Source organism: Triturus cristatus, chromosome 12, assembly GCF_964204655.1.
Source record: "Triturus cristatus chromosome 12, aTriCri1.1, whole genome shotgun sequence".
Lineage (NCBI taxonomy): Eukaryota > Metazoa > Chordata > Amphibia > Caudata > Salamandridae > Triturus > Triturus cristatus.
Window position 1 is genome coordinate 83,821,045 of NC_140595.1, and position 18,397 is coordinate 83,839,441.

Sequence of the window (18,397 nt, forward strand, 5' to 3'; positions counted from 1 at the left end):
CAACAACTACTCCACCTACAAGGACGCCATGATCGACTACCATAACCAAATCAGAACTACCAAAAGGAACTTCATACACAACAAAATCCTCGCCAACTCCACCAACTCCAAGGAACTCTTCAGTGTCATCCAGGAATTCACCAACCCACGCAATGAAGCCACAGACATCACACCGTCCCAAAACCTCTGCGACAAGCTGGGAACCTACTTCCACTTCCAAGATCAGAACACACTACGATAACTTCATCAACCACCCACAAGACGCCACAGCCGAACTCCCTGCCCGACGAAACTCCAGCCAGCCCACCATCCCCAACCGGACACTGATCACAACCGAAGACACCGCCTAGACCATGAAAAGCATCCACTCCGGGGCCACAATGACCCCCCGCGCATCTACCACAAAGCCGCGGACACCATCGCACCTGAACTGCAACATACCATCAACACTACAGGCACCTTCCCAGACGACTGGAAGCGCGCAGAAGTCAGACCTCTGCTCAAGAAGCCCACGGCCGACCCCATCAATCTCAAGAACTACCGGCCCATCTCGCTCCTCCCCTTCGCAGGCAAAGTGGCAGAGAAAACAGATAACAGGGAACTGACGCGATTCATCGAAGAGAACGGCTTCCTCGACCCATCCCAGTCCAGATTCCAAAGCAACCACAGCACAGAGACCACCCTACTCGCCGCCACAGACTATATCCGCTCCCTCCTGGACCAAGGCCACTCCGCAGCCCTCATCCTCCTCGACCGGTCCGCAGCCTTCGACACCGTCTCCCACCGCACACTAATCACCAGGCTACACGACGCAGGCGTACAAGGAAAACCCTGGACTGGATCGATCGTTCCTCACTGGAAGAAGCCAAAGGATCAGACTACCACCCTTCCTCTCAGCCCCCATGGATAATACCTGCGGAGTCCCACAGGGGTCATCTCTGAGCCCGACACTCTTCAACATCTACATGGCCCCCCTGACAACACGGCCTCAACATTGCATCCTACGCAGACGACACCCAGCTCATCCTCTCCCTCACCAGAGACCCCTCCACCGCAAAACTCAACTTCCAGAAAGGGATGCAAGACGTGGCAGTCTGGATGACCAACAGCTGCCTAAAACGCAACGCAGAGAAGACCGAAGTCCTCGCCCTTGGAACCACCCCCTCAGCAAGGGACAACACCTGGTGGCCCACTGCCCTCGGAAGCCCACCGACCCCCTCGGACCACGTCAAAAACCTCAGCATCGTACTAGACTCCACCCTCGCCATGAACAGACAGGTCAACTTCGTCAACTCCAGCTGCTTCAACATCCTCCACAAGACCTTCAAATTAATCCCCCCCGAATCAAGGAAGATAGTCACCCAGTCACTCATCACCAGCAGACTGGACTACGGAAACGCGCTCTATGCTGGCATAAACAAGGCCCTACTCCGTAAGAACAAGTTACTTACCTTCGGTAACGATGTATCTGTAAGAAACAGTTAGTTAGATTCCTCACCTTAGAATATCCCCAGGCGTCAGGCTGGATCCGGAAAGATTTTTGTAGCAATACCCCTTGCGCGTCGGTAGGCGTCGTCTGCGGCTCCGCGTCAGTTGTCGGCATGACGTCGGAGTACTAAGACGCCGCCCTCACGCGCTGATGTCAGTTCTTATACATAGCTTTCTGCGCCAGGGACGCAGAGCCATGGAAGAGACCGACACTGGTGACAAAATATCTAGGGCCCTGAAAGGGAGAACCTTAACCCTAGATGTCCGGTCGCAGAACGGGGAGGCTGGGTGGGTCGGTGAGGAATCTAACTAACTAATGTTTCTTACAGATACATCGTTACCGAAGGTAAGTAACTTGTTCATCTGAAAGAAACACGTTAGATTCCTCACCTTAGAATAGATACCCCAGCAATACCAACCCCAGTGGTGGGTCTGCGAACCAAGATCACACCAGAAAGTCCTGGAGAACAGAACGGCCATAGTGGCCATCTCTCCGGACTTGGCTGTCCAGGCAATAGTGCTTGGCAAACGTGTGCAGTGAAGCCCAAGTTGCCGCCTGACAGATGTCCTGCAAGGGGACTCCCCGTCCCAGGGCAGTTGTCGCCGCCGTGGCCCGAGTGGAATGGGCTCTCAGCCCAACAGGAGGGACCTTTTTCGCCAAGGAATAGCAGATCTTAATACACAACACGACCAATCGCGAGATGGTCCGCTTGTGCACAGCTTTACCCTTCTTAGCTCCTACATATCCAACAAAGTTGGTCGTCCACCCGGAACGGTTTTGTGCGGTCCAAATAAAAGGACAGCGCACGTTTTGGGTCCAGGCGGTGGAGCCTCTCTTCATCTTTTGAAGGATGCGGAGGCGGAAAGAAGATAGGCAACGTGACAGATTGCCCGATGTGAAAGGGAGTTAATACTTTAGGAAGGAAAGAAGGACGTGTCCGGAGGACAACCTTATCCGGATGAACCGAAAGGAAGGGAGGCTTAGTTGACAGAGCCTGGAGCTCACTCACCCGCCTAGCGGGAGGTGATAGCCACCAGGAAGGCAGTTTTCAGAGTCAGTAGACGAAGTGGACAGTTGTGAAGGGGCTCAAAGGGAGCGCACTTCAGAAAAGTGAGAACAAGGTTCAAGTCTCACTGATGCATTACGAATGGAACAGGAGGGAACATATTAGTAATGCCCTTCAGAAAACGGGAGACAACAGGGGACTTGAAAAGAGAAGGCTGACCAGGAAGCCTTAAAAAAGCAGAGATTGCAGCAAGATAACCCTTCAAGGTGCCCAGAGCAGAGACCTGCTGGGCCAAAGAAAGAGGAGGACCTCAGAAAGAGGGGCGGAAAGGGGATCCACAGCCTTTGCTGTGCACTATGCCACAAATTTGTTCCACCGGCAGGCGTATACCGTCTTTGTGGAGGGACGCCTGGCTGCCAGAATGACATCACAGACTTCAGGAGGCAAGTCAAATGGCATCAACTGTCGCCGCTCAATCTCCACGCATGGAGGTGGAGGCTGGACAGGTTCGGGTGTAGGACCGTCCCCTGCTGCTGCGACAGAAGGTCCTCCTGAAGAGGCAGACGTATCGGGGGATCGATGGACATACTGAGTAGCTCGGGATACCAGTAACTTCGTGCCCAATCCGGAGTCACCAAGATGACTACGGCCCGGTCGCGCCTGATCTTCAGCACTCTGGGCAGAAGTGGTATAGGCGGAAAGGCGTACAACAGACCGCAACTCCACTCGCGACGAAAAGCGTCTCCGAGCGAGTGCCGCCTTGGAAATTCCAACGCGCAGAACTGCTGACATTGCGCGTTCTCTTCGGTGGCAAATAGATCTAACCAAGGCTCTCCCCACTGCACGCCACTTCAGAGTTCCGACGCCATTCGTGATCCATCATGCACCGGCGGCTGAGTTAGTCTGCTCTGGCGTTCAGAGAGCCCGCCAGATGTTGAACCACCAGGGTGATGTCCTGATGTTCCAGCCATGTCCAGAGGCGCAGAGCCTCCTGACAAAGGGTCCAGGACCCCACCCCGCCCTGTTTGTTGCAATACCATATGGCGGTGGTGTTGTCCGTGAACACCTGCACGACACTTCCCCGGACAGAGGGAAGGAAGGCTTTTAGTGCAAGTCGGATCGCCCTCAGCTCCAAGAGGTTGATATGGAGCCGAGTCTCCGCTGGAGACCAGAGTCCTCTGATCTCCACCTCTCCCATGTGGCCCCCCCCATCCCAGGAGGGACGCATCCGTCACTACGACATGCTCCGGTTGAGGTAAGGAGAGGGATCTGCCGCTGACCCAATCGCGATTCGTGAGCCACCACTACAGCTGGTTCGCAGTGCCCTCCGAGATCAAGACGTGGTCGGACAGGTTGCCTCGATGGTGGGCCCACTGAAACTTCAGGTCCCACTGCAGAGCCCGCATCCGCCACCTGGCGTGAGGTACCAACAGGATGCAGGAGGCCATCAGCCCCAGAAGCCGCAGCACCAACCTGACCGAAACCCAGGACAGAGGCCGGAAGATGGAAATCAGGGCCTGAATGTCCCGGACCCGCTGTTCCGGCAGATAGACCCAGAACTGCGCCGAATCGAGAACCGCCCCAATGAAAAGGAGCTTTTGGGAGGGACTCAGGTGCGACTTCGGCACATTGATTGAGAACCCCAGCGAGTGCAGGAGATCGGCCGTAGTCTGGAGGTGGGAGACGACTTGCTGGGGCGAGTCCGCCTTCAACAGCCAGTCGTCGAGATAGGGGAAGACTGGGACCCCAGCTCTGCGCAGATGAGCTGCGACCACCGCCATCACTTTCGTGAACACCCGAGGGGCACTAGTGAGGCCGAAGGGGAGCACGGTGAACTGAAAGTGCTCCTGACCCACCGTGAACCGCAGGTAACGCCGGTGGGCCGGCAGGACGGGGATGTGGAAATAAGCGCCCTGCAAGTCCAACGCTACCATCCAGTCTCCAGGGTCTAGAGCAGCCAGAACCTGAGCTAAGGTGAGCATCTTGAAACGGTCCTTCCGGAGGAAGGCGTTGACGCTCCTGAGATCCAAGATCGGGCGTAGGCCCCCTTTGCCCTTCTTGGGAACCAGAAAGTAGTGGGAATAGCAACCACGACCTACTTCCGGCCCAGGAACGCGCTCGACGGCCTCTTTGGCCAAGAGGGCCGAAACTTCCTCTCGTAGAAGATGCAAATGATCCCCCGACATACGGTGGTTCAGCTGTGGCATGGCTGGAGGGGTCGTCTCGAAGGGGAGGGAGTAGCCCCTTTGGACAATTTGCAGCACCCACCAGTCCGACGTGATGGAGCACCAGTGGAGCAGGTGATGGCGAACTCTGCCGCCCACTGGCGTGGAATGGGCCTGAAAGCTCGGACTAGGAGGGCTTTGAGGTGGATGCTGCCGGGGTGGATGTGGACTGACCGGCACGTTGACCTCCAGTACCGCCTCGGCGGAATCCACGTCCACAACCGCGTGCAGGTTGGTTCTGCGGCCGGTGGCTGGGCGGACGTGAGGAGGCGCCCCCTCCTTGGCCACGAAAGGCGGAAGTATGCGGCCGCGGGCCGAAAGACCCAAGGACTTGGCCGTGGCCCAGGAGTCCTTGATCCGAGCCAGCGCACTGTCTGCCTTCTCACCAAAAAGGCGAGTGCCATCAAAGGGCATGTCCATGAGGGAACTCTGGACATCCCCCGAAAATGACTTGGACCTCAGCCAGGCGTGACGCCGAAGCGCCACTGTGGTGGAAATCGCCCTACCCAGCGAGTCCGTGGTGTCAAGTCCACACCGTATGGCATGTCGTGCTGCATCTCGCCCGTTAGCAAGTGCCTGGGAGAGACGTGTCCGGGCCTCCTCCGGACACAGGGGCAGCACGTCCTCCACCGCATCCCACAGAGTGGGAGTAACGGTCCAAGATGCAAGCGGTGTTCAAAGACCGCAGCCCCAGGCTCAGGGACGAGAACAGTTTCTTCCCAAACTGTTCCAACCTCTTGGATTCCCTGTCCGGAGGAGCGGACGGGAAGGAGGATTGGGACGTAGAGGCCTGGATAACCAGACTCTCAGGGGTGGGGTGTTGGGACAGGAAACTGGGGTCGCCCGGAGCAGGGCGGTGGCGCCGGGCTACGTTCCGATCCACAGGAGGTACTGTGAAGGGCTTGGACCAAGTGCCCTGGAGAATGTCGACGAGGGCCTCATTAAACTGCAGCAGAGGCTATGTGGAGCTTGCCGTCGGTTGAAGCACCTCAGTGAGGACGTTAGTCCTCACGGCCACAGCAGGCAAGTCTAGCCAAAGGGCTTCGGCCGCTTTGCGCAGCACCACTGAAAAAGCTGCACGTTCCTCCAACGCCACAGTCGGAGGAGCGATAAAACCAGCGTCCGGGGAGGTGTCCAGACCACTGGCATCCCCCAGTTAGTCTGCCCAGTCCTGAGAAAGATAGGCCTGTCTGGCCAGAGGATCCTCAGATCCCTCCCAGTCACCCCCGTCATCAGAGTCCTGATACACAGGAGGAAGGGACGGAGCCGGACGGTAGATTACTTGCTCATCCAGCGGCGCCGGCATCGGTCGACGCCGAGCCGGCGTCGGGTCCGGAATGGGGGTAAACAGGGGAACGGCGTCGTCCGGGGACGACGCCGGTGGTGGAACCGGGGTCGGCGCCGGCGGAGGAGGCGTGACAAGGTCGGCCGACAGAGATCCAGGTCTGGATCCCTCGGGGACCTGCGACGTCGGGGCCGGAGCCGCTGGCACGCGAGGTCGCCCAGTCGAGTCCGCGGGGCCCGAAGGCGCGCCGGCAGGCGTCGACGGCGGAGCCAGGCCTCTCATGGCCGAGAGGAAGGCACTGATCTCCGCCGGCGTCGCGTCAGTCCCAGGGACCGGAGGGTATGGGGACAGACACGGAGCCGCGGGGGTGGAACCACCTTGACCCTCGGCCGAGTCGCACGGAGTCCGAAGAGCGATGTCGCTTCTTGGAGTGCTTCGACTTACCCGAAGAGCGATGTCGATGACTGCGGCTCCGCGACCGGTCCTTGGACCTCCTCCTGGACCGGGACCTCGAGCAGAGTGGCGCAGCTCGAGAAGCTGCGGGATCGCTCCCGCCTAGCCTTCGATGTCAAGGCCTGACAGCCGGGGCACGAGTCCGCGTCGTGGTCGGCCCCCAGGCAGAAGAGGCACCGGCGATGGTGATCCGTCACCGACATCAGTCGATGACCGGTGTCACAGGCTTTAAAACCAGGCATCCTACCGGCACCAACAGTCGACCAAAAAAGTTAGTTAAAAATTGACTAGGGGTAAGCTCTTCCCGGATCGGCGCTTACTGGTGCAGAAGAAAGAAGAACTGACGTCAGCGCGCGAGGACGGCGTCTAAGTACTCCGACGACGTCATTCCGGCGCATGACGCCGACGACTGACGCGGAGCCGCAGACGACGCCTACCGACGCGCAATGGGTATTGCTGCAAAAATCTTTCCGGATCCAGCCTGACGCCTGGGGATATTCTAAGGTGAGGAATCTAACGAACGTGTTTCTTTCAGATACTACAAACAATACAGAACACCGCAGCCAGACTCGTCCTAGTCATCCCCCGGCACGAACACATCAGCCAACACCTACGGAGACTCCACAGGCTCCCCTTGGAGAAGAGAATCGCCTTCAAAATCCTCAACACGTTTACAAATGCCTACACAACACCGGACCCAAATACCTCAACGACTGAATAAATTTCCATGCACCCAAAAGAAACCTCCAATCTTCAAACTTCGCACTGGCTGAAACCCAGTGCATACAGAGAGAGCAGGCGGTAGAGCGTTCTCCCACATCGCAGCCAAAACCTGGAACGAGCTACCGGTGGACATCAGACGCACCACCTCCCTTAACACTTTCATGAAGACTCAAGACCTGGCTCTTCGGCTGAATGGATCTGCTAAACCCCCCCCCCTACCCCCAGCGCCTTGAGGCCCTTACGGGCGAGTAGTGCGCTTATAATTACCTGATTGATTGTTGATTGAGCGCAGGAGGGTGGGAAGCAACTACTTTGAGGGGGACAAAAGAAGGGTACGAGAGAGTAAAATGGAGGCGAGGGAGAGAAGCACATGAGGGAGACGGTCTACAAACACATGCAATCCTATGGACTGCTTCAACAACCAAAAAAACATGAAGTGGCTAGAAATATTTTCAGAAAATAAAGCACTGTGGATGAAAAAGGGGAGTAATCCAGAAAAAATGTAATGTATAGGATAGGAACATGAAGGCCGTAGCGGTCATTGCACAAATTGGAAAGTATGTGCGAGTAAAAGAGCAATGACTGCTTTCCCCTTGGCTGCAACAAGAAGTCGTTTCTGGTCAAGAGTAGAAAAAGTAGTAAAGTAAGCAATTGAAAAAAATCTGAAAATGTTTGTAATTGAAGAGGAAGGAGCAAAATGGATACGCGTTTCTAGGTGAATACTATTGTGCCCTTAACGACTGGCCTTGTGGGCCAAAGTTGGACACTCATGAGGTAAAGAAAGTGAAGGGATTGCCGTACTAGGATGCAGTTTGTTTTTAGCTGCCTGTTTTAAGAGTATAAAGCAGGTGTTTTAAACACAGAGGCGCCAATCAGGACGGGTATGGAACCTTAGCAGCTTGTGTATGACCCTTCTTTCAAGCGTTGATGGTGTTCTTTACAATTGAAAGGTGCCATGTTGGAAGAAAAAGGCAAATATATTTCTTTATCAGTAATTCAGCATGCATCTTGCAAAGCCGTCCTCAGCACGGTTATGTGTAAGGTTATGGGTGGAGCTGGTGACTTTGGAGACGGGGAACCATGTTAGAGTCCTTGCACTGGCTCAACATACTATAATTCTGGGCAAGTCACTGAAAATGCTGGTGCCTAAAACATCGACCGACATTTAAATGCAAGAATAAATGCTGTGTACAATAAAAGGGACTAAAAAATGAAACAAAGAAAACGAACATGAAGGCAATAGCTGTCAGTACGTGCACAAATGTAGGCGCATGTGTGAGTGAAACAATAAATGCTTAGCTTTTCCCAAGGACACCAAAGGTTCATACACACACTTAAAGAAAATTATGCAGGAAAACTAAATGAAGAAAACAGTCATTGTGCAACTACAGGCCTATCTCCCTCCTGCCCTTTTTCTCCAAGGTTTTGGAGAAATACGTGAACGAAGTTATCACAAACTTTGACTGGGGTGTAAGAGAGCGTTGTCCTCTGCAGTCTGGCTTTAGAGCCAATTTTAGTACTGATACGGCCTTGTTAGAGGTTGCTGAGACGATTAAAGCCACGTTGGATAGAGGTGGAAACGCGGTTTTGGTGCTGCTAGACCTCTCCGCGGCCTTCGATACCGTCCCTCACAAGCGACTTTTGCAAAGACTGGAGGGGGGCGGGTTTGGAGGCACGGTGTTAAAGTGGCTGACATCCTTCCTCAGTAACCGCTATCAAACAGTCTGGGCACCACCTTTTTCGGCAGAAATCCCACCCTTGAATGTGGGGGTTCCGCAGTGATCGATTTTGAGTGCCACGTTGTTTAATTTGTACATGGCCCCTCTAGCCGAGAAGCATGGCACTAAAATAGTGTCATACGCGGACGACACTCAACTGTTGTTCACGTGCGAGAAGGACTGTGATTTCAATGGGACCAAAATAAAGAACTGCCTTGCTGAAGTCTTCGTGTGGTTTAGCTGTAATCAACTAAACTGTAACTCTGAAAAATCAGAGATTTATTTCTTTGGCCCTCGTCCACACAAAGCCTGGCACTCTTGGTGGCCACAAGACATGCTCCAGGAGACCCATCTCTTGGGTCCCCAGTGTCCCTTTCTTGCACGGCATGGGCTCGACAGGGTGTGGCATTCAGGCTTTGCGAGGGGGTGGCTCCCCACTCATGTTAGAGGAGACCCACAGGGCTGATCCATCACCTTATCAGGGTCCTTGGAAGGGAGCTCTCAACTTGATCTCTATATATATCCCGCCAGCTACAACTGCACTATCACTGATCCACCTGACAATCTCTACTCTGCCCCCAGGCCAGGTAATATTAGGTGGCGACTTCAATGCGGTCATGCAGCCAACACTTGACTATCGGCGTTCCCTCTCCTGCTCGCATAGCCCATGCAAAAAGATTGACCGATTGGGCGACCATGTCAGGCCTCTGATGTGTGGAGAACTTGGAACCCACAGGCTCTCCACTACTCTGATACTTCAGCAGCGCACCACACACAGGCAAGAATTGATATGAACTTCATACCTTCCCCCGACTGCCATAGAGTAACACACAACACAGAAATATCTCTGACCACTCACCTCTACTTATGCATCTGGGCGAACCCCCTGGCGTACTCCGCCCATTATGGCGCTTAAACGCCTGGTTTCTACAAAGCAAGGAGATTAAAAAGGTATTGGAAAAAAACTGCGTCAATACTTCCTCACTAATATCGGCTCGGTCCCATCCCCAGGCACCCTCTGGGAGGCAGGTAAAGCCACCATTAGAGGAGTGGCCAAAGGTCTACTTCGGACGCAGCACATAAAATCAAAATTCCCGGCTGACTCTCTTGGAGGTACAAGCAACCCGTCTGGAAACCAGCCTCGCCAGATCCCCAGACGAAACTCAATACAGACAACTTGCAGCAATCCAAGAAGAAATCAAGCAAATCTCGCAGGAATCTGCTAAATTGCTTTGGCGCTCTTCCATCACTCGCGTCTATGGGTGGGGGACAAAAACGAGAGGCTGCTGCACAGGCTGGCCTCCTACCCCTTAGCTAATCGCAGAGTCGCCGAGATCCGCGACCCTACTGGAGCCATCCAGCGTATGTCCCCTGCAATCGCACAAACGTTTGCTGCTTGATATGCTCACCTGTACTCCTCCTCCAGGCCCGAGGCTTCCCTTACAGGCTTGCTCCACCACGAGACAGTCCGCCTTCCCTGCTTAACACAATCCGAGGCAGCTGACTTGGACCTTCCCTTTACCCCTGGAGAAGTCCATGCTGCGATCACTTCAAAACACCGGGCCCAGATGGACTCGCCTAGGAGAATTACGCCTAGCGGGACCTTCTGGTTTCCCACCGCTCTGCCCTATTCCAGCATGCCGTGGACACCGGATCCTCCCCCCCCCCGAAACTGATATAGCCATGATTGTAGTAATCCCCAAAACCCAACCGCTCATCAACATGTACAGAATACCATCCGATTTCTCTATTTTACACTGAAATCAAGATATACGCCACGATCCTTGTTCAACGTCTACGCTCGCTCTTAAATAAGCTGATCCACCCAGATCAATGCTGCTTTATGCCGGCGCGAAGTACCAGACACGGCTTGCAACACCTCCACTTGGCCCTTGCTAACCGCCAAAGGCTTAACCCTGATCTTGCACTCATCCTAGTCGACTTCGAAAAGGCCTTCTACACGGTCAACTTTACCTGGAAGACAAGCTTATAATGATGGGTCTGGGTCAACACTTCCGCGACACGATCAGGGTCCTGTACTCCCACCCCAGAGCAAGAGTACTAGTCAACGGGGCTCTTTCAGAGACCTTTCAGAATCGTAGAGGTACAAGGCAGGGCTGCCCCCTCTCACCTCTCCTTTTCGCTTTGGCGATGGAGCCTCGTGCAGATGACCAGGTCCAGGAATGGGGCAGTCACCACATCGATAAAATTGTGTTGTACGCGAATGACGTCTGGCTTTTCTTGGCAGACCCAGCCCGCTCAGGCCCTAGACGTCTCCAAATCCTCCAACCCTTTGAGCGAATCTCCGGCCTCACCCAGCAAAAATCGACTCGTCCCTCTCCACCAACTGTTTTGACTGGTAATCAACCATCCCTATTAGGTGACAATCATTTAAATATCTGGGCATATGGGTCACGCTGCTCCCAGTGCTGGAATGGGCACTAAATATCAACCCCCTTGTTAAAAAAGCCAAAAATGATCTCCGTCACTGGCAAAAACTACCACTAAACCAGCTTGGGAAGGTCGTGCTGTTCAAGATGATGATCCTCCTCCGCTTCTTATATATCATGTAAAACACCCCCTTCCACGGAGTTGGTTCAAATAAATTGATAGCATGGCTACCCGGTTTCTATGGGGAGGTTGGAGACCACGCAAAGCCCTAACTTGATGTCAAATCCCTCCTTTCGATGGAGGCATGGGCATGACCGACCTCTACCTGTATTACTTAGCCACCCGATTGCTCGTCATCTGTGACTGGTTCACGGGGGGGGTTGGTCTGATCTGGCATACAAAACTGAGCTAGGAGACATGGACATCTCCCGCATTCAATCAGTCTTAGACGGCTGCCCAATACCCCAAACACTCCAGACAGTGACTCGGGCGGTACTGCTGGCCTGGCGATCAGCTCTTCGAGATATAGACTGGGACAACAAACGGACACAACAGACGCCTCTTTGGCAGGGTACATGGCTGAGTGAGGTGGCGGCACTGGAAGGCTTCAGGAGTTGGGATCACATGAGTATATCACAACTGGGTGACATTTGGGCGAGTGGCCACACCTGAACAAAAGAAGACCTACAAAAGCGCTATGCTCTCCACACCTCTCAGTTCTATACATCTCCAGCTGCGACCCGCCCTTAGCACACACATTTCCACAGGCACCGTGCTCCCTGAGTTTAGCCCTCCAGAGGCGCAAATAATGATGGGTAACGGTGGCCTATCGCGGATATACCGCACCCTCACTAACAACGCCCCATATCATCCAACCCGCTCCGACTCAGATAGGAGCAATGGCTGGGCCCCTTAGAGGATGAAGATTGGCGGGACGCACTAATGACCCAAGACCATAACCACCTCTGCAAAATTCCAGCTAATTCAACTTTACTACCTGCATACTGCCCATCTCACCCCGGTACTGCCTCTCTCACCCCGGAGCATCTCCCTAAGGCAGGCCTGCGCGTCTCCGAGCGTACACGCTGTAGGCAAGCACCTGCAGATTTCTTCCACGCATGTATATGAACTGACCACATGGTCAGGATATTTGAATTCAACTATGATGATTACCTGTGCTGCAATGTCCATTTTCCTTTTGTTTTGTGAATTTTTAAAATCAATATAACTGATCATCAAAAAAAAAAATCTACCCTTAAATGAAACATTGACAGTGGGGGCTGGTAGGGAACGGTGGCAGAGGACGGGTTAGTAAAAACTTTTTTTTTTTTTAAAAAAGAAGGCTTATCTGCTGGTCACCAGCCTCTCCCACCTCCTCGCTGTTTTCCTGGCTCCCAGAAGCAGCCTGGCTCAGACTCCCCTAGCCAATCACAACACTGCTGTCACCAGCATGACCAAAGCGTTGTGATTGGCCTTCGCAGCCTGCTTCTGTGCTTAGACAGGGAGTGGGAGCCTGTGCATGCTCTCCACCTAGATTGTGCAATACAGCTGGGTGGAGAATGTGCAATACAGCTGGGTGGAGAATATACTAAGTGCGCATGACGGTTTGGCCGGCCCAAGATGGCCGACCAAACAGTCATGTGCACTTATGGTGCACCAACCACTTCTCCTCCCTCAGACGCTAGCCCAGCCCCTCCCAGCCTTAACCTGGCTCCATACTAAAAATAAAATGATAATAATGTTCTGTTATTATCGTTTTATTTTTCCTTTGCACTGCTCTGAGAGCAGTGAGGCGCTGCTGCTCCGCCTTAGCGGAGGAACCGCAACTGCATAATGAACACAAAAATGAAGGTAATTGTTATTGCGTGCATGTGTGATTGCGACAACAAATGATTACTTAGCCTTTCTCAAGCGACACCAAAAGTCTGATGGTCTGTTATTGACACAGTAATTTGTGCTGCAACGCTGATTTAGATCACGTGTGGGAAATGTAACAAAGGGGTGACAATGCTAGGAAAGCATAAAGAATTAAAAGACAAAAAATGAAAAGTACACGCACACACACTTCAATCTAATAAATAAAGAAAAATAAAGAAAGTAAAATCGGGAGTTTAACGTATTGGGGAATTGAAGAAAAGAAAGATTATAGTATGCAACCTGGTATATAAAAAAATTAAAAAATGTGAACTTGTAAGGATTGTCTGAAGAAGAAAAACGTAGCTCCGACAAGACAAGCAGTGAAAAAACACAAGTACTTGGCCATGTAAAAATGAAGTTAAGATACCAAGCGGTGAATTAATAGAAGTAGCCACGAGAGGGACAATGGAGTCAATGAATGGTAAGCAACAGGGGGACTGTGAGCCCACTGACAGTCAGCAAAATGACTTTAAGAGACAGCGCATGTGATGCCTACTTTAGACCTAAAAAGGAAGGAAATATTATTGATGCCTCTAAATGGTGCGTTTTAATTTAGTCTGCAACCTTAGTGCCAAATGGAAAGCTTATTATGACCACCTTTTGGCACTATATTACTCCATGCCTGCTGCACAGTGGGAATGGCGGAGTAGTGAGATTTCTGCACCCATGTCTGGGAGGCTGTTTAGTATTATGGCCTGCCTGATGTCATTGGCACCCGCACATTTCCAGCATTTTCACACTGGAATGTATGGCACTTTCTACATCTCAGATCATCTATTTTCTGTCCAGAACAAGCACCCTGTGCAAAACCACATAAAACAGATGGCTGATGGTGTAGGCTAATCCCAAAATAATGGTACCAATACTCTGTGGGGTCATTGAGCGTGGTTTCTGAAAAGGTTTATAACCACCCTGGTGTTTCTACAATTTTTGATGCCAGAAAGAGGCTGATCACTATTCTCAAATGGGGAAGGGGCAGTAAAGGGCATGAAGTCAACAACACGCAAAGTGCAGACGGGCAGTGATGACATGGGTGGGGGAAGCGCCAGTATTAAGCACAGGTATTAGCTTTCTGGACTACCCCAAAGTGCGCCTGTTCAGAAACGTTTTTCTTTTTTGTGTTAAAAAAAAAAAAAACACATTTGGAAAACTAAAAAAAAAAAATCAAGCAAACAACAAGTTTATATAGAAGCCCTTATTGCTAGTACTGGGACTAGCCTTTTAGCAAGGATGTGGCATTGAGTGTGAAAATGGCACACATGGTGTATGCGTTGGGATAGAGTTTCACTTTTATGGACCGTTATTCTTTTCACACACAAGAATGAATGAACCTAGATTATGAATGTGTAGTAACAAATAACGGAAAGCGTTTACAAAAGAAATGACAAAGCTGCTCCTATCCCAAGTAACGACAAACAGCTACTGGAACAAATGCTGCAAGAAGTAAGACATTAAAAGAAATGTAAATGTGCAGAGTCCTGAATAAAAATACTGGTTAACTAAAAATGAACTTAATGCTAACAGCAGTGCATATTATTTGACAAGCAATGCCATAAACTGCAACTGAGTAATTATCGGTTTAGTTGGAAAGGGTGAAAGAGCTGCGGTTGAAGCTTTAACACCTAAACAAGAAACAAGCAGTGGCAACACCAATTGGTCTCCTATAAAAATGGAGAATGGTATTGTGAAGCATTCCAAGTAAATAGAATGAGAATGGATATGGATTTTGTGTGGAAGTAAAGAACTTTAGGATAATGTTGGTGCAGGTTAAAAGATCAGATGAGCAGCACTGTCTGGTCAGACCTAAACGTCCATGTAGTTTAATGACTGCCCTACTCCCATCAGTGCCGCAGCCAGAGAAAAACACCATAAATTATCTAATTGTTTAAGACAATTTAACAGCATTACAATGTCATGTGTGTTTCCCTGTAAGCTGAAGCTTAGGCAGCTGGATAAATAAACAAAATTATCATAGCTCTGTGGAGGGTAAGCACTTTTTTCTGGCAGCACACAACTTCTATCCAATCAAAACATGTACTTCTGGCTCTCATGTGGGCGGAGCTAAAGCCTTCTCCTAGTGATTCTCACATAATTGTCTGGTGACAGCTATGCTGTAAAGCCACACGATAAAAAGGATCAGTATAACTATGAATTATACTTAGGAGTCTCTGCTGAGCATCCAGGGAAACCAAGCACAGAGCCTGGACTGAAGTACAGCCATACCCAGAACCCAAGAAAGCAAGACCCTGTAAACCTCAACTGGCTGAAAACTAGCACATTAATCTGGCTTGAAAGGTGGCTGCCACATAAGTGTGGAGGCTTGGCAATACATAGCTGGCACAATGTGGCAAAGCAGATTAATGAGTAGATTATCCTAATTCTATAATTAATGTACTGGCAAGATAAGACATGACGTATGATTGTATTACTTGTGGTTCTGGTTATTAGTAACTACATTAAATTGAGACTATCAGGGTTGGAATGGGAACAGCAACCAGAGCTGGCAGGCTGCTGCTCGACTGTTCCCGTGAGCGGTGGGGGTGGGCACTTTTCTTACAGGGGGGAGATATTGCAGGCCTGCTACAAAACTGGCCCCCAGTGACAAAACCAGCCCCAGTGAGCACAAAACCGTCCCCAACCCCTCCGGCCCACCCAGGAAATACCTGGAGCCCGCTACAGCCAGTCCAGCCACGGAGAACGTGGTTTAAAACAATATGACTTTAAGTGCGGCTGTATTAAAACAAAGCACACAAACTCCATAAGGCATCAGAAGAGAAATTATATAATGAATTAACAGGATGATTGCAGGCAATCACTTTGGCAACTGGTGCCCAAGGTAGCATGAAAACCTTAACAAGCGTCATCTTTTTTTACAAGCAAAAAGCAAGCACAATACTTTGCTAAGCTTAACCCCTAATCCAAGCAAAGCATACAAATCATTTAATAATTCTGAGCCAAATACAGTTGTCCAAATCTAAACATGACAAAGATCTCTGTGTAACTGATGTTCACTCTGTCTGAGGTTTTTCTAGATTTGACAAGAATATAGCTCCTTGTGTGGCAGGTGTTCTCACTCCACTGGGTAGACCTATCTCAGGGACTGACCACAGTATTGATCCACACATGGGAATTACTACCTTTCTCCTGACAAAAACTATCAATTACCTGAAACTAAGACGTGCCTCTATAGGATGCCTCTCAGCCAACTTGTTCATGGGAGGAATCCTGAAAGCAGATATGTCCCTATAGAGAGGGCACGTGGTGTTGTCCACAACCAGGTGCACTATCTGTGTAGGGCAGTTGTTACATTTGACAGAAACATAAGTTACTCACTATCTTAACGCAATATGGGAACGTATGGTTGTGGGGCAGACCTGCCTTTCTAGCTGGTAGGAGCAACGGAATCCACAATTGATAATGTTGGGCTAACAAAGACTGGTACCACCCAAGAATCTCATAGCTGGGGTGCATTAAAGGACCCTGCAGCCCTTGCAGTGTAGGAAGGTTCCTCCTTTCAGTGGGGCCCCAGTCAGTCTAAAGCCTATGGTGGTCAGTGGGGCATGAGACTCGTGGATGGTTCACATTTCTGTCTCATGCCAATGCCCCACTGTAAGACTTAGAGGGGCCTTGTCTTGATTAGGCAGTAAGATTGCAGGTCACAGGTTTGAATCACGGAAACGGCTCAATATTTCATCCTTTCGGAGAGTGATTACATAGGTAACTTTGAGTAGAGTCATAAAACCAGGTAGTACAGATATCTTAGAGACAAATTCTGTTTTTGCTGTGCTCTAGCTATATTCAAATCATTATTTAACATTTGTATGCCTGTCTGCTTTGTCATCTGGTAGTACAGCACTGCACTAATGTTCTGGAGAAGTTTGGTTGTAGGCCAAGAGTCAAAGGAAATGTTCCATCTCACCATGGATATAACTGATGTTTTTTTAGTATTGTCTCACTAGCGGCTCACAATCTGCAAGTTTGTTACTACCAACCGATCATGCAATGGCTGCTGATTACAATTTACAAAAGGATAGTCCGTGTGTAGGTCTAAAAGGCAGAATCCATGCCATATGCCCAGGATACCCAGACTATTTCAATTAGTTCCATTTAGATTGATAGCATGTAAAAGTTTCTTCAGGGGATATTCTGAAAGTCTGGCATGGATACAGCTCTCTGGCACCTATGACGAACATTCTAGTGAAAAGAAGTCCTATATCTGGTATGTCTGCTTGAGATGTTTAACAGATAAATCAATAGCAATACTAATTTCTGATTGATTTCCCCTTCATCTTCACGGTGTAGAAAACTGGTTCTGCTGGCCCTCTTCACCGCTTCTTCGCCCGTATTCAGTGCTTCAAACGTGAACGCTGCATCGTGTGTAGGGCTAAGAAGAACAAAAACTCTGTGGTGTGCCAGAACACAGAATGTGAGGCCGTCTACTGCCTGCCGTGCTGGGCGGATATGGGTAAGGTGTGCTATGCCTGCCTGCCCCAAACAGATGATGACTTCATATCTGGAGAGAGCGACTTCGAGGAACAATTCCAGTACGGTGGATGATGATCTTCAATGGTCTTCTAAGGAAAGAAGGGTCTTGGAACTGGAAAGACTGATTCTGCACATGCACAGCAGAACCTATTCCTCTCATATCCTTCCATGATGATCATTCAATAAAACTTTGTATACGTAACATCTTGCAATAAATATTGCTTTTGGTTCTTACGTGCCATTCTCGGTTTTCAGATAGCCCTCATACGGTCCCAAAAGGTGGATGTGTGGATTTACGCATCTCCCACTGAGTGTCGAGTATTTCACGCGTGTTCCAATCTTAATGTCCATCCGTCTCTCCAAGGATTTTGAGACATTGTCGCATTAGGCCTAAAGAAAAGTTTGGACATTTGCAGACAGTCACAAATGAGCATCTGAATGAATGAAGGGCTAAGACAGATTAAATCCAGACATGACATGACCGGACAGAGTCCGTTCCAGCAAATGTATCCCGAGAGCCCCAGCTTGTAATGAAACTCTCACTTTCCATTTTAGCAGGCGTCCCCTTTCCTACACCTAAATTTGGAAATAGAAACTAAAGTATTCGTCTTTGATGACAGCTGGACTATCCTGACCTTTTATGACTTTCTGGTCGACGCTGTGTTTTATTCTCCAATGAACTCAACATCTTTGGTCCACTGGTAG

General features: G+C 50.5%; 1 protein-coding gene across 1 annotated transcript in view; it reads left to right on the forward strand.

Annotated features, from left to right (window-relative positions):
- DCST1 (DC-STAMP domain containing 1) overlaps positions 1–17,764 on the forward strand; it is a 249,222-nt gene extending 231,458 nt beyond the window's left edge. Inside the window, exon 20 of the mRNA XM_085637022.1 lies at positions 17,510–17,764. Coding sequence (XP_085493148.1) covers positions 17,510–17,764 — 255 coding nt within the window. The remainder of the gene's footprint in view (positions 1–17,509) is intronic.
- Positions 17,765–18,397: the final 633 nt, after the last annotated feature.